At 37.5% G+C, this 15,910-nt stretch overlaps 2 protein-coding genes across 2 annotated transcripts; both read right to left on the bottom strand.

Moving 5' to 3' along the window:
- Positions 1 to 4,787: 4,787 nt before the first annotated feature.
- Positions 4,788 to 8,270, bottom strand: LOC101294874 (B3 domain-containing protein LOC_Os12g40080-like). The gene is made up of 9 exons (XM_004305796.1): positions 8,184 to 8,270; positions 7,476 to 7,823; positions 7,055 to 7,258; positions 6,745 to 6,916; positions 5,953 to 6,152; positions 5,567 to 5,843; positions 5,385 to 5,474; positions 5,126 to 5,283; positions 4,788 to 5,045 (listed from the first exon to the last, which is right to left on the bottom strand). The coding sequence occupies exons 1-9, from the start codon at positions 8,268 to 8,270 to the stop codon at positions 4,788 to 4,790; spliced, it is 1,794 nt and encodes a 597-aa protein (XP_004305844.1).
- A 3,242-nt stretch (positions 8,271 to 11,512) lies between these two features.
- On the bottom strand, positions 11,513 to 15,785 carry LOC101294583. Its single transcript, XM_004305795.1, has 10 exons — positions 15,462 to 15,785; positions 15,240 to 15,369; positions 14,785 to 15,139; positions 13,343 to 13,451; positions 12,933 to 13,061; positions 12,651 to 12,841; positions 12,260 to 12,536; positions 12,084 to 12,173; positions 11,837 to 11,985; positions 11,513 to 11,752 (listed from the first exon to the last, which is right to left on the bottom strand). The coding sequence occupies exons 1-10, from the start codon at positions 15,595 to 15,597 to the stop codon at positions 11,513 to 11,515; spliced, it is 1,806 nt and encodes a 601-aa protein (XP_004305843.1). The 5' UTR covers positions 15,598 to 15,785.
- Positions 15,786 to 15,910: the final 125 nt, after the last annotated feature.

Here is a 15,910-nt window from a genome sequence, read left to right as displayed (position 1 = left end):
TTTTGATTTTGCAATTTGTGGTTGGGTATTTCAATTTGGTGCTTGTTAAGGTTCTATTGTTTATGAATTTAGTGTTTGGGTATGTCAAGTTGTGAGATTCGTTTTACTGTGTTTATGAATTTCGTTTTACTATTTGGGTATTTCAATTTAGTGTTCAATTTGTTTTGTGCAGACTGTTTGGGTGATGAAAACAAAGTAAAGAATGTGGATTGCTTAGGTCCAGCAACGCAGCAAGAAGATGGGTATTGTCGTACTTATGGATCTGGTGTGCCTCGAAATTTTGTGTATCCACAGTCATCAACCCCATCTGGAAATTCTAATGATTTGGTTCAGAAAATAACTGAATCTATTGCAAAGCACTTTGAGGAAAAGTTTGAGAGGATGGAAGCTCAACTAAATTCTCTAGAGAACAAGGAGAGGAATCACAATGGACAGGTACTGGATGACTTAGGTTATTATATGTGAATTAAACATTTCTCGACTTGTGTTTAATATTGTGTAATTGGTTTGTTGATGCTTAGGTTCTGGTGTAAGTAGTGGTTATGAAACAGATTGGAGAGAGTCCATTGGCCAACAACCAAATTCACCTTCTGCTCCATCGCAACCAATTACTGGAAGGAGTAAACAAGTCTAATAATACTTTACCTCAGGCACCACCTCAATATGTACTGAATTTGTTTTGTTTAAAGTGTTGTTGGATTTCTTGTTAATGTTAAATTGGTACTTTTCTTATGGCCAGTAAACTTAATGACATTGTTATATGTACTAAACTTGATTATATTGTTATGTACTAAACTTAATTGCCTTGTTGAATTGCTACTTTTCTTGATTACTGTTGATATTGTCCATTAATTGTTGCTGGTTTAGTAAAAATTATGAGGATAATTGCAGGTTTTGTGAAAGGAAAAAAAAAAAAAACTTACTATTATATTTCAGCTACGGCATTACGCTGTTGCAAATAAAATTTAAATTTCATAAAAAATGGTAGGAACCAAATTTGGCGGGAAGCAAAATGGTGGTAAAATATGCTGTGGTAAAATTTTGTTTTGGCGACGGCATGACCAATAGCAAAAAACCGTCGCTTAACAGGCGTCAGTAATTAAGCTACGCACGTCTTTGGCCGTCGCAAAAAAAGTGTATGCCACGGCATTTCGCCGTTGCAAATAATATTGGCGACGCCACTATTTGCGACGGATGTTTTGTCGTCGCAGCGCCGTCGCGAATGCGGTTTTGCCACAACAAAAGGGCTTTTGGCGACGGTTTTGCGCCGTAACCAAACTACTTTTTTTTGTAGTGCTCAGACCCCTGAAAAATTTGGCTCTGGGTGTTTGTTGTTTTTGGTCGGTTTAATATAGGATATGTTCTCCTTGATTTCCTAACCCTTATTTCGCAAATTGAAAGACAGAGAGAGAGAGAGAGAGAGAGGTAATATTCAGGAAAGGAAAATCATCTCAATACGAGGGCAGTTACTCTTTATCACGAGATTGATCAGAAATGTACACAAACAAACAAGTGGGAAAGGGATTCGCATATTGGTTACAGTCCAATTTGAGTATTTCTTTTCTTTCAAACCTTCATTCGTTGTTCAATCTCGAACTTTTGTTTTATTTTGTTGTCGTTAATTATTGGATTTTGCAGGTTTTTAATTATTCGATAGTGTGTCAAATCTCTGCTCAGTTTTCATCACCCAACCCTCAAAACATGGCTTTGTCATCTCCCTAAAAAACTACTGTTTGTATTTCATATTTGTTTGGTAGTTTTCAGATATTGAATCTATGAACTTGAAACTGTAGATTCCTCACTCAATCTATGAATTTGACTTACTTGAGAAAGTGGATGTTCTTATCTTGAAGCCAAGGGGTAAGGCTTTTGCTTATGCCAGGTAATACAACAGGATTAGAATAAGATGTTCAAAATTCTATGGTTTCTCTTTATTTTTCCTTTTTTGTTATGATAAATTTTCTTTCAATTTAGGTACATTGTTAATCAATGAAAAATTGTTGGTGACCTATGTGATTGCAAGAGATAGGTATCGTCAGCCAAATGGAAAAATGAACTTTCACAATGGTTGGCGGTGTTGAGAAAATCGTAAAATTAGGGTCTAAAAACGAAGACTCTACTGGCATGAGGGAAAAAGACAGAGAGAGAGAGAGAGAGAGAGAGAGAGAGAGAGAGAGAGAGAGAGAGAGAGAGAGAGAGAGAGAGAGAGAGAGAGAGAGAGAGAGAGAGACCAGGGACATAGAGGGAATGAGTGGGTTTAGAGCGAGTGGGACAAACTGCAGGTGTTGGTTGTTATTTATTATTCCATTTTCAAAACTGAGTCAGGCAATACTGATATGAGACTTTTCAACCGATGATCACGTATATTGTCACATCCTGTAACGATCTGTAGAAATCATCCTCCGTATGTAAGTTGGCACACTAGTCCTGCAATTTGCTCGTGAACCCCCTCACAACTATGTATAATGTCATTATTGTCATTTTGTCAACAAGGAATTTCAGACCCACACGTCTCCTTGTCTTTTTCTTTCCTTCCTTTCACGCTCTCTCTTTATTAAGCTCGCTCCCGGTTCCTTCCCTTCCTCACCCTCGCCCCCGGTAGCTTTTGACATACCCTAACCGGAGCCAATAGCCATCCCTGAACTCCGGCGGTATGATTTCTCACAAAAGTAAAAAAACTCTCCAACTTCAAAAACAAAGACTTATTGGAATAAGCTTCAATAATGTGGTTGTCTTCATTCTATATCTTTTTTTTATTCTCCCATAAACTTTTTATTTTAGATAATCAAACTCTTTGAATTATTGTTTTTCTTTCAAAATGATACATCGATGTGGCTTTGATACCTATGTTTTAATTTTTCGTTCCTTTTTTTTATTTTTTATAAAAGGCAAAAGATTATAATAATAATAATTAAGAGTACATACGGTGATATAAAACATCGAAAGAAAGCAAGAAAACATAACGAGATACCATGAAAGCACAATAAAAGATGATCGATCGAATGCACAAATACATGTATAATGAGAAGTAACCGGGGTGTGACTTGAACGACATCGATTCCTATGTTTTAGTTAAATTGCGAAACTAAACACAATTATGATCTTTAAAAAAAATAGATCATTGTGTTTTTGTCCCTATATTTTGGATATAGACTGCGACATTGAAATTTATGTCTTGAACAATGTTTATTTTGTCCTTCTATATATGTTCTAATGAAAGATGAAACAAGAGGGCTAAAAAAACTTCATTGACTGATGAATCTATCCTTAGTCTTTTCCTTTTGTGTTTCCTGCTTTTAGATATAAAATTAACTTTAGCTCTTCGATTAATTTTCAGTTCAAGTCTCTTGCATTTCGCAGTAAGTGAAAAACTGAGCTCTGCTAGGAATTGATATGGTAAAAAAATGTTTTTTTTATTTTGTTTGTTGATAACTACAATTAGACTTATTCTCTTATTTAAACTTTTTTCATTGGCAGCTCTCTACAATCAGGAACGGTTGAACTTCTCATCAACACGAACAAAACATAGAACATATTGGTGACAACTAGCCATTTTTACAATTGTGTTGAGCAATTTTGGATAGTAAGTGCATCTTTTTTAACAAAATTGTGTTGTGCAATTTTGGATAGTAAGTGCATATTTTTACAATTGTGTTGAGAAATTTTGGATAGTAATTTGCTATGTCACCCGCTGCAACGCGCGGGTGAAATAACTAGTATTAAACTATATATGGAATACTGTATGTAGTGCAATCAGAATGCTCTTAGAATACAGTATTGTCAGAAACTATGGGGAGAGAGTAACCCAAACATCGGTGAAAATATCTAAGGAAGAGAAAGGGTTTAGCAGTTTGATTAAACTCTTGAGGCCTAAAGTCTACATCACTGACTTCTCAAGCTTCAAGACCCTTGTGCAAGACCTCACTGGCAATGGAAGCTCCAATATTTCAGTCACTACTTCCTCATCACATCCTCAGCAAGACAGCAACATCACAAAGTACCAGTTATAGATGTTGAGGAGTATTAAGTAGAGCCTGAAAGGAGTATCAAGTTGATGTCTCAACTGATGCATCATTTGATTCTTCTCAGCTGTGGAACCAAGAAATCTTTATGAATGACCAAGAATTGAACCAACTGTGTTACCAGATGTACTCATATGATAATGCAACAACTACAACAACAACAACAAATATTTTAGAAGATTCATCACCTTCGACAGCGGACCAAATGGTTGATATGTTGCCATTTCAATATCTTGAGTCTTGGCTTTTGGGGACTGAGCCTTTTGATCCTTTCAACATTAATTCATGGTTATGGTCAGATTGATCAAGAAGTCAGAATTTTTGACTATGAGCTTTTAGGGCTATACTATGATCAGATTGTTTGGTATTCGTTCTGTAGACTGTAATATTCTTCCCCTCTTCGCTCTTCAGTTCATTTACATGTACATAGTAATAGACTTATTTTTCTGTGTGTGTTAATTCTTTGTATAGAGAGGCCCATTTGCGCTTTTACAAATTACTTTATCCCATGCATTTTCATTTCCAGATACTTGTACACTAATCAACATGGATGCTGCTTTTGAAGATCAATGGGGAATAGTTAGCTAACTTACCTGTGCTGTTGAAGGACATAAAACCTATGTCCTCACAAGATTTTTGAGGCGAGAAAAGTTTCAATCCAATAACAATTTACAGGAAAAAGAGCAAAGGGATTCTTAGCAGTTTAGTATTCAACTACAGCAAAAATATAAAAATTAACCTCCTAATCCTCCTCTTTATAGGAAATTATTTCCCTTCTAAGCAACATCTGAATATGTGAACTTTCAGTACAATATCAATCATCTCCATGAGCTCAAATATGCAAACATCTCCTTCTCTTAAACAATTTTCCTTTATAAATGCAGCCCAACCTCCACAAATTGAAATAGCGCGTGGCTTCTTAAAAGGAATCAAATTCACGTGCCATGATCTATCTTTGACCTGAAGGATCCCTGTTTGTTTGACATGTTTGATGAAACTCCTAGCAAATTTATCTGGTACATGCTGCACATAAGAATGTGTCATCAACAAAATCAACCAACTATAGAACTTGAAGCAAATGTTAATCTTGTCCGCTGCTATACCAGACTATGGCCTGACCCCAGGGTGACTTTGAAGAAGGGATTCTTTGGTGAAAACTTGCTAGCAGCTTCAAGATTAACCCTTGATGTCCTCAAAGATGAAGAAGGCATTTGAGTGACCTGCCCCTTAGTTTTTGACATGTTGTTGCCTAGATTAAATCCTTACAAATAATATAATATTAATCATATTAGTTTCCTTAACTTTGATTTTGGGAACATCTCAGTCTAGTGTACTCATGAATTTCAAGAGAGCCAAACTTACCAATTTCACAGCTCAGGCTGCATTCGGGTTCAACTTTAACTACAGAAGATTCTGTCCTTCCATTTTGAATAGTTGAGCCTATGCCATGGCCTACCTTGCCCCAAAATCACAATGAAAACAACAAACAATGTGTAACTTATGCAGCGGCAATGGGGTACAAATTCACAAATGAACAGATTTACCTGTAGGCGATGAGCAATTTGCAGACTCTGTGGTGGGGAAAAAGACAACTTCAAATAAAAGTTCAATGCTGTTAACCAGGGTAAAGACACACACATCACCGACTTTCAAATTATTCTCCCTCACAAAAGGTAACCAGCCCTTCATGAGTCGGCCTCTCGAGTTTGCATGATCATACTTGAATTTAACATGCCAAGTTCTTCCATCCAAAACTTTAAGGATGGCAATGTCAGCAGGGAAATTCATAAGATATCTCTTGGCAAATTCATTTGGTATAGACTGAACAAAAAAAAACAATTATTAAGAAAAACATGTATGATCCTTCAATGAATGAGTGAGACCACATGATGTCATGGTGATACAGCAGGGATGTACATAGAAGGATTACCATGACAGGTCGTTCAATATAAGAAGGCTGCAAGGCAATCCTAAAAGAAGGAGGTTTATCCGACTTGAAGGCATCAGCTTTCTCAGTTACAGTCAATTGCTTCATCCTACTGGGAGCCTCATGAGGTGTTGTTGGCTTTAGAAATGTTTGAGAACCAGAAGAGTTTCCACCATCCTTTTGGGTCGGAAAACTATTTCTCCCTGTTGAAGGTTATTACAATTAGGACATTAAAATTACCAGAAAGGTAAGGCTGCATGTGTTGTTAAGAAAACTTAACGATGTGTAGTGAATGATATTGAAGCCTTATTGATGATGGAGCTTATGTTCAACATGTTCTGCAAGAAGCAATTGGTGTAGCTCATCAGCTTGCTCACTTTGCTACTATTCCCTGCTAACCATAATGATTATGTTTGGGGATCCTATGTTTGGTTAGGATGGAGATCCTTCCAAATGCAACTCGAGCTTTAGATTTTTATGTCCTCTAACATATGTCATTTCTAATAGTACCATGGGCATGAAATCCTTCCATGGTACCATGTCCAACTATTATTTCAAAATAATTTAAAAAAAAAAATGAAACTGAGCAATGTATAACAAATTATTGAAACCTATTGCTGGGTTTCTCTAAACTGAAAAAATAAAATATAGCAAAGTGAGTGTAAGTTATGCAGAGGTTTTCGATCAATTTCTTACCACGAAATAAAAACCAATTTGTAGCTTCTGAAGTGTGGAAAATGTTGACTCTTAATAATTGTTCGAAGTCCTTAATCAAGACAAAGACACACACATCACCAACTTCCAAATTATTATCCTTCACAAATGTCAACCAGCCTTCCTGGAATCGAGCTTCTTCTTCACTGTATGTGAACTCAACAGACCATGTCCTTCCGTCCAAAATTTGAAGGGTGATGTTGCTAGCAGGCCGCTTAATAAAATGTCGTTTGGCAAAATTCAACGGCAAAGACTGAAAACAATAAGGAGAAATAAAAAAGGAGAATTAGAAATATGCTGACAGAACACAGAATTAAATATGATTCTAATATTCGAATGAGGAAATAACAAATCTTTCATATATAAATGTTACTTAGTAATGTAACGTTACCAAAGAACTTTGTGTTTCCGAAGGCTTCATGGATACAATGAATAAAGGGTTTTCAGTTTTGAAATCATAAGCTCTACGAAGAGATATAGCATTGCCAAGAACGACCTTGAGAGATGTCTGATTTAGGAGCTTTTGAGTGCCAGACGAGCCTCTAGTGACACTGCCATCTTTCTCTGAAGACAAATCATCCACACTGTTAAATCGCTGCATGTTAATGATAGTTATAACAATCAACAAAACAAGGTAAACTACTACCTTTATTTTCCATACTTTTCGCTTGTAATTTTCTGCAATATGATTCTTCGTCTGTGATTGGCTTCTCAAACATGTCACAACAAGGTTGAGTTTTCTCACTTTCAGAAAGCATCTCTGCTTTGCCACTGAAACTTGTTCTCATTTTCTCGTGAGGAGGATATGGTACTGGAGATTTCCTTATTGTTTTAGGATTGAGTTGAAAATCCTCCAAGATTTCAATAGATAAATCTTCAGCTTCGTCAATTTTGGGAATTGTTATGGGATAATCAACCTCGGTGGCACTCATATCAAATATGCAAACACGGAAATGAGAATTTCCTTCATATCGGAAAACCAGGAAACTCCCGTAGTCTAGTGAACAGAACATAAAGAACTCTGGCCATCCCTTCTCAAACCAAATCTTACCTTTGCATCTTGTCAATTCAACTTCCCATTCAGAACCACTTGGAAGCTTAAGACATACTGAACTTGATAGATCCTTTCCATATTTCATCACAAATTTCTTCGGAATTTTCTGCACAACAGGACCAAGTCACATGCTATTACTCAGAATGCATTGCTAAAATTTAACACAACTGTAAAAATTAAGTAAACCAAGTCGCATGCAATTCTCTTTAGAAAATATCAAATATCACATGCAGTACATTCTTCAACGAAGATGATCCAATGCTGCAGCAGAATCTGCCCATAAAATTATGCATATCACATTCAAATCAACACTATAAGAGGTAAATGAGCAAAGCCACTTAGATCGAATGACCACCCATAGTAATGGATCAACACTTTGATCGTTACTCGCTTCAAGTTCAACTATTAGCTCATTCATATATGCAATGTAAAAACATATATTAGAGAGAGAGAGAGAGGTACTTACAAGTTTGTGTTTAGAAGTGTCGTCCAGAATGATCTTGAAAAAATGGGGTGTGGTGGAAGAAACTCTCAGCAGGGGAACAGAAGCCATTGCTGAACTTCAAAAGTTATGGTCTGGATGAGTGGAAGAGTTGGGGAAGCTTTTGCTAATTTGTACTGCCAAGTTCTCAACTAGAAATTAGATAATATTTTTCTGGCCAATAGCATTTAGTTACTTATGAAAATAAATCAAGAAATAGATACTACCACACATCTCAAGATGCCATCATTGCCATCCACTGAAAGGTCACTGCACAGAAGCTCAAAATCCAATGCTTATTAATTGATTGTTAACTTTTCATGTTTATTTATATTAATTATGATATTTCATTATGTTAAATGGTTTATACTTTATAGTGATTGCACAAACCAAAAACCAAAGCTTATTATAGAGGTAAATAATTGTAACTTGGTCTTGCATAAGAAACTGGAAGGAAAGATAAAAAGACTATGATCTACTTATTCTATTATCCAGAACTACAACAAAAGTGGTATATTTCTCCAGTCCAAACCAAACTGAGATGATTAACCTTGTCGTCATGCGCCTCTTTACAAGTCACAATCCACTTGCCCTTTCTAATCAACATCTAAAAATTGACCTTTCAGTACAATATATTCATTACCGTATATGAGCTCAAATATGCAAACATTGATATATATCCTTCTCTTAAACAATTTTCCTTTGCAAATGCAGCCATTTAAGTATATATTGGGTTCGATGAATCTAGTTTCTTCTTCTTCTTCACTGTATATGAATTCAACATACCATGTCCTTCCGTCCAAAATTCGAAGGGTGATGTTACTTAGCAGGCTGCTTGGAGTTATTTTGGGAAACCTCATTCATCAAGGAAATTAAACTACAATCCTCATTCATCAAGGAAACTAAATCCTCACTTCAAAAGCACAAGGAAAGGCACAATCCTTCTAGGACAAGGAAATCCAATCCCCTCAGTGATAAATGAATAAGTCAGTATCGACTCTATATAAATCACCACATGCAGGTCATATATAGATGTTCATCATTCCATCCTCAGTCATCAAGAGTTTTTTGTATTCCAGAATTCAGACTTCAAGAGTTTGCTCATCAAAAACACTTACACAATTTCATGGCTCAACCAACAGAGTCCGCTGACATTCTAGCAGCAGAGCAAAAGAAGGAGGAGAAGAACAAGGCCAGAGAGGAGAGGAAGAAGGCAGACGCCGAGAAGAAAAGGAAGGAGGCTGAGGAGGAAGCCATCAAGTTGAGAAATGCTCAACTTAAGCTGGCCAATTCAATAAGGTATAAAGAACCTAGTAATAATAGGCAACTTCTTTCTCGAGCGAAGACGGTGTCATCCACTAGGTCTGGGCAGTCTCATCAAGCCCAAAAATCCTTTGGCAAACCAGATAGAGATCCTTGTCTTCTTGGGTTTAAGGTGACATCAAACCGAATCATGATGGGGCGAGTCCCGATCCAAGAGATGGTGCCAGTGAGTAATGTGGATCAACCTGCTGCTGCAGCATCTGATGTAGCATCTGTCTCCAGTAGTACAGCTTCGGAAAATATATCCTTTTTCATAGGACATGTTCCTATCAGGGTACCATCCTCCTCCGTGGAAACCAAAACTAATGATGAAGACATGAACAATAACGCAGAGGCAGCTGCAGCATCTGTCCCCAGTAGTACAGCCTCGGAAAATATATCCTTTTTCATAGGACATGTTCCTATCAGGATACCATCCGTGGAAACTAAAACTAATGATGAAGACATGAACAATAACTCAGAGGCAGCAACTGTTCCTGGTACTACTATTGTGACTGCTACTCTTTCTGTTGAGAAAATTAATGATCTCATCAATGCAGTCGCTGAGACCAATCGATTCGCAAATGCAATAGATATGAAGGAGATTCCACTAGTTTACGAGTTAAACACTAGTATGAACCACGCAAAGAGTAATGGTGATGACAATTTTGAAGCAAGAGGAAATGAGGTTATTAGGGAAGAAGAGCAGAATGAGTCCAAGAACAGTAATGATGCCGTGGAGCATAAATTTGAAGCAGGACAAAATGAGCTTCTTGAAGAATCAAAAAATGAGGAGGAAAACATGGAGGCCAGGAGAGTAGAGCCATCTGCAACTACAACTGCGGAAAAACCTCATGGAAGTGGGTCTGATGCCCAAAGTGAGTCTGAGAAGCGAGACGCAGAAGCTAAAGGAGTTGAGGAAGTTGCAATTGCGAGGAAGACAAGGCACAAGAAGAAAAGAAAAGCAATGGAAACTGCAAGTACAAGTGAAGAAGAACTTCATAAAAGTGAGTCTGATGGCCAAAGTGTGTCTGAGAAGGAGCAAGACGTAGAGGCTAAGAGAGTTGAAGAAGCTGCAAGTAAAAGTGAAGAAGAACCTGATGAAAGTTGGTTTGATGCCGGAAGTAGTTGGGAGGAGGAGCAAGTCTTGGAGGACACAAGAGTTGAGGAAACTACAACTGCTGAGAAGAAAAGAGAGAGAAGGAAAAAGAAGAAGAAAAGTAAGGCAGACGAACACAAACCGAATGAAAGTTACCCATCAGTTGGAGTTCTTTCTTTGGGATTGATATGCATCCTAATTAATATGTTTTATAGGTGAGTTGAAAGCACAGTGGCAACTGTTCTTCTTGTTTATCCTTTCAGCGATGTAGTTGGGCCATCTTCATTTTATTTTTTTTGAGACTTTAGGGCGATATGTATTTAATTAGAGCAAACCATATCATGTACTTTCTGTTTTTCTCTAAGAAAATTGATCAACGAAGCATTACATGTATCGATGGTACAAGAGTGTTCTTCATTAGTTCATTTTATGGTGCAAAATGCTTATGAGGAATGCATGTTCCAAACATCTATGGTAGTTCCAATGGATTAGTTTGTCTAGAAATTCGGCACATCAAGTGTTACTTGCTAGCTAGTTAACTCTTTCCAGTAGCCAACTCAGTAGTCACTTTTCCAGTCGTCTCAGGCATCAATCAGCACCTTGGATATGATTTGATTTGAAGCAATATGTTGCACCTTGCAGCTGATATATAATTCTGGTTCATCTTGAAACCAAAATAAAAAGTGTATCTCCAACCAAAAACACAAGAAATAAATTGGAAATATTCCATTAGCATAACAGTTAACAGAAACAGAGAAGAAAAGATAAAAAGTATAGTCTAGGGTTCTAGTATCCAGAACTACGTACTGCAAAAGTGGTCTTTTTCTCCAGTTCAAATTCCAAACCAAACTGAGATGATTAACCTCGGCTTCATCCGGCTCTTTGCAGGACACAATGTACTTGCCCTTTCTAATCAACATCTAAAAACGTGAACTTTCAGTACAATGTCATTCAATTCCATGAGCTCAAATATGCAAACATCTCCTTCTCTTAAACAATTTTCCTTTGCAAATGCAGCCCAACCTCCACAAATTGAAGTTGCACCTGGCTTATAAGGATTCAAATTCACGTGCCACGATCTATTTTTGACCTGAAGGATTGCCGTTTGCTTTTCATGTTTGATGAAACTCCTAGAGAAGTTAGCTGGTATATGCTGCACAAGAAGATGTGTTAGTAACAGAATCAATTAACTATAGAACTTGAAGGGAAGGTTAATGTTGTCAATCTACTTGCGTACCATAGTATGGCCTGACCCCATGATGACTTTGAAGAAGGGATTCTTTGATGAAAACTTACTTGCAGCTTCAAGATTAACCCTTGAGGTCCTCAAAGATGAAGAAGGCATTTGAGTAACCTGCCCACTAATTTTTGACAGATTGTTCTTGCCTACAGTAAATTATCAAGAAATAATATTAATCTGATTACTTTCCTTGTCTGTCTTTGATTTCAGGAATTTGTTATTCTAGTTGAATAGCAAAACGCACCAATTTTACAATCCAAGCTGCAATCTGGTTCAACTTCAAGTATGGGGTGTTTCTTTTCTTCGACTTGAACAGACGCTCCTCTACCATGGCCTGCCCCAAAATCACAAAGAGAACAACAACAATGTGTAAGTCCTGCAGAGTTAATGGAGCACAAGTTCAAAAATGAAAAGTTTTACCTGTTGATGAGGGGCAGTTTGCAGAGTCTTTGGTGTGGAAAAAGACAACTTCAAATAGAAGTTCAATACAGTTAATCAGGGTAAAGATACACACATCACCGACTTTCAAACTATTTCCCCTAACAAAAGATGACCAACCACCATGGAGTCGAGCTCTTGAGTTCAAATGGTCATACTTGAACTTAACAGACCAAGTTCTTCCATCCAAAACTCGAAGTTTAACAATTCCAGCAGGCAGCTTCATAAGATATCTCCTGGTAAATTCATTTGGCAAAGACTGAAAAGACAAAAACCCAGTTAAAGAAAAAACATCAATGATTCTTCTATGAATGAAAGGGAGTATGGTGTCAAGCTGGCATAGCAGGGTTGAGTATAGAAAGCTTTTACGTACCACACATTCATAACGAATAGAATAAGGATGCATGACAATCCTAAAAGAAGGATTAACAGAATTGAAGGCATTATCTTTCTCAGTTGCAGTCAATGGCTTCATCCTCCCAAGTATCTCATATGTTTGCTTTAGGAATTTTTGACAACCAGAAGAGCTTCCACCTTCTCTTTTGGTCAGAAAACCATTTTCCCCTGTTGAAGAATATAACCAATAGGACATCAAAACTTACAAACAACCTCTGGGTTGTGACATTCAACAAATAAGGTAAATAGTAAATACTACCTTTATTTCCCAGGGTTTCCACTATTAATTTATTACAATGCAACTCTTTGTTTGTGACTGGCTTCTCGAACATGTCACAAGGTTGTGTGTTTTCACTTTCAGAAATCATGTCTGATTTACCGCTCAAACCTGTTCTCATTTTCTTGTAAGGAGGATACTGTAATAGATATTTCCTTCTTGTTTTAGGACTGGATTGAAAATCCTCCAAGATTTCAATAGATAGATATCATCTTCATCAGCTTCTTCAATCTTGGGCATTGTTATGGGATAATCAATCTCCGTGGCACTCATATCACATATGCAAACATGGAAATGAGAATTCCCTTCATATCGAAAAAGCATGAAGCTCCCGTAGTCTATAGAACAAAACATAGAGAACTCTGGCCAACCCTTCTCAAACCAAATCTTACCTCTGGATCTTATCAATTCCACTTCCCATTCAGAACCACTTAGAAGCTTAAGACATACCGGATCTGATAGATCTTTTCCATATTTCATCACAAATTTCTTCGGAATTTTCTGCACAACAGAACCAAGTCACATACTATTACTCAGCATGAATTGCCAAAATTCAACACTGTACAAACTAAACCAAGTCACATGCAACCCTCTTTTTTTGTCATAACATGAAACCCTCTTTTGAAAATAACAATTTATATTCAGTACACTCTTGAAGTATGTTTTTCAGTTCTGCAAGTAGAATTCTTCTAATACAAGTCAACGATGTCACATATAGATGAATGGAAAGTAAGGGGAAATCACTCGAATGAGCCAAACCCAAACCCAATTATATATAGTTCAATTGATCCCAACTTAATATTGGATCGAAACTCGCTTCTTTCTTGCTTCTAGTTCACCTAATTGAACATCCATATATGCAAGGACTAGCAAGATACACATGCATGAAGAGAGAAACAGAGGTACTTACAAGTTTGTGTCGAGAAGTGTCATCCAAAATGATCTTGAAAAAATGAGGAGTAGTAGAACAAAATCTTGGCGGGAGAAGAGAAGCCATTGCTCAACTTCAAGAGGTTCCTGGACACGCAGAACAGAGAAGAAGGTAGTTTCTGATGTTTGATCAATAAGGAGAATATGGTTGCGTTTATGTGTATTTCAAAGTCCTCAGCTAAAACTATGTTTTGGCCAATAGCGTCTAGTTACTTCTGAATACGGATGAAGCAATAGATTCTCCACAGAGCTGAAGATGCAATAATTACTATCACTTGATACAGTACTGCACAGAAGCTCAGAATCCAATGTTTAATTGCTTGTTAATGTTTCGTGTATAACATTTCTAAGCTTTCATCAGGTTATACTTTACATTTTAATTGGCCAGAAACCAAAAACCAAAGTGTTACTTACTAGCTAGTTAACGCTTTCCACAAGCCAACTCAGTCGTCGCATGCATCAACCAGTTCGTTGGAAATGATTTGAAGCAATATACTGCAATTTGCAACCACCTAGTGTATAATTATGGTTCTTCTTGTCATTGTAAATATTCAGAAAACAGATACCACTGTTTGAACAATTTGAAATAAAAGTTGAAACATCTCTAAACCATCTTACACTAGTAATAAGAAACTGCGAGGCATATCTCCATAACATCCGAACAGCACCCGAAATGCAGCAACTCTACTACTGTAATACACGATAGACACTACAGTGCAGATTATGTTCAAGTGATTTAGTAGACATTCGGTTCACGATAGATAGTTATATAACATAATTTACAAAAACCATGATTAGAGGAGCACCCAAAAGTGTTAGTGCACTCACATGAAACCTACTAGATTCACCAAATATTTAACATCAGAGCAACGATGCATCTTCTAGCTCAAGAAATTTGCGGAACCTCCCAACTCAAAGGTTCTTCTTCATTGAGAAGATTAAGGAACTCGTCAGCATCAATATTGTTAATGCAAGTGCTGGAGTGGTCCTCAGGATCGATCACCTCCTCTTTCTTGATTAGAGCCGCACTTGTACGCACTGCTGATGACACGCACTCTTGCTTCATTTCTACATGGACCTTCTGATCATCATCTGCCACACTTGTTTTCTCATCTACTGCCGGAAATTGTATCGTCGAATTAGCTCCATTGTTACTTTGCTTCTCTTTCTGCTGGATTTTCTTGCTTAAACGAGTGTACCAGTAATTCTTGATTTCATTGTCTGTTCGACCCGGCAATCTTCCCGCAATCAAAGACCACCTTACAACAATAAATTTTGCACATACATCACACAATGCAAGCCCAAATCCGATAATGATAGACTACAGAAGCAAAGAAATGAAATAAGCTGAAGGGTTACCTATTTCCAAGAAGCTTGTGCAGCCTAATAATCAAGTCCTCTTCCTGTTCAGACATGTCGCCTCTCTTGATGTTGGGTCTCAGATAGTTCACCCATCTCAGCCTGCAACTCTTGCCGCTCCGATTCAGCCCTACACCGAAAACCCATTATTCTCTGGATCATTAAGTACATAATGTGATTGAATTGGGGTTACATTCATGCATAAACATATACAATACACACCTGCTTTGGAGGCAATTGAGGTCCAGTTCTTTGCACCATGAAGGGCAACAGCCTCGATTAGTTTCTCATCTTCGTCGGGAGTCCACTTCCCCTTGACCAATGCTGTTGGGGTGGGCTTTTGGTTCTGTGAGGCCATTTATCAGTCACTTGGTGTGCGTTTTGAGTTGGAGTTGGTATTTGGGTGTGTGCGGTAGAGAGATAGAGAGGGGTCAGAGACAACGGTGCAATGTGAGAATGGAATGTAGAGGAATGGGTGTTGGGGTTAGGGGAGAGGTTAAACAAGGGAGAGGTGGGTGGATGGGTTTAAGAGTAAAGAGAGTGCATGTCTGCAGTGTCCTGGTCCTCCTGTAGACGAAGAAGAAAGCTAAATTCTCTTCATTTGTTCTTTTCCATCTGTTAATGAACAAAAAGAGAGAGAGAGAGAGAGAGAGAGAGAGAGAGAAGAAAAA

The sequence above is a fragment of the Fragaria vesca genome, linkage group LG6 (assembly GCF_000184155.1).
Source record: "Fragaria vesca subsp. vesca linkage group LG6, FraVesHawaii_1.0, whole genome shotgun sequence".
In the NCBI taxonomy this organism is placed as follows: domain Eukaryota; kingdom Viridiplantae; phylum Streptophyta; class Magnoliopsida; order Rosales; family Rosaceae; genus Fragaria; species Fragaria vesca.
Note: the sequence above shows the minus strand (reverse complement) of the source record. Positions and strands in the feature narration are given on the sequence as shown.

What these genes read in the sequence shown, in the direction of transcription:
- LOC101294874 (XM_004305796.1), bottom strand. Translation starts at nt 8,270, where the DNA reads ATGGCTTCTGTTCCCCTGCTGAGAGTTTCTTCCACCACACCCCATTTT. An exon ending in AAACAATAAGGAAATCTCCA is followed by an intron (nt 7,259 to 7,475) that starts GTACCATATCCT and finishes ATTAACATGCAG; the next exon opens with CGATTTAACAGTGTGGATGA. An exon ending in CGGAAACACAAAGTTCTTTG is followed by an intron (nt 6,917 to 7,054) that starts GTAACGTTACAT and finishes TATTGTTTTCAG; the next exon opens with TCTTTGCCGTTGAATTTTGC.
- LOC101294583 (XM_004305795.1), bottom strand. Translation starts at nt 15,597, where the DNA reads ATGGCCTCACAGAACCAAAAGCCCACCCCAACAGCATTGGTCAAGGGG. An exon ending in AAGAACCTTTGAGTTGGGAG is followed by an intron (nt 13,452 to 14,784) that starts GTTCCGCAAATT and finishes TCTGTTGTGCAG; the next exon opens with AAAATTCCGAAGAAATTTGT. An exon ending in TGGGGTCAGGCCATACTATG is followed by an intron (nt 11,753 to 11,836) that starts GTACGCAAGTAG and finishes CTTCTTGTGCAG; the next exon opens with CATATACCAGCTAACTTCTC.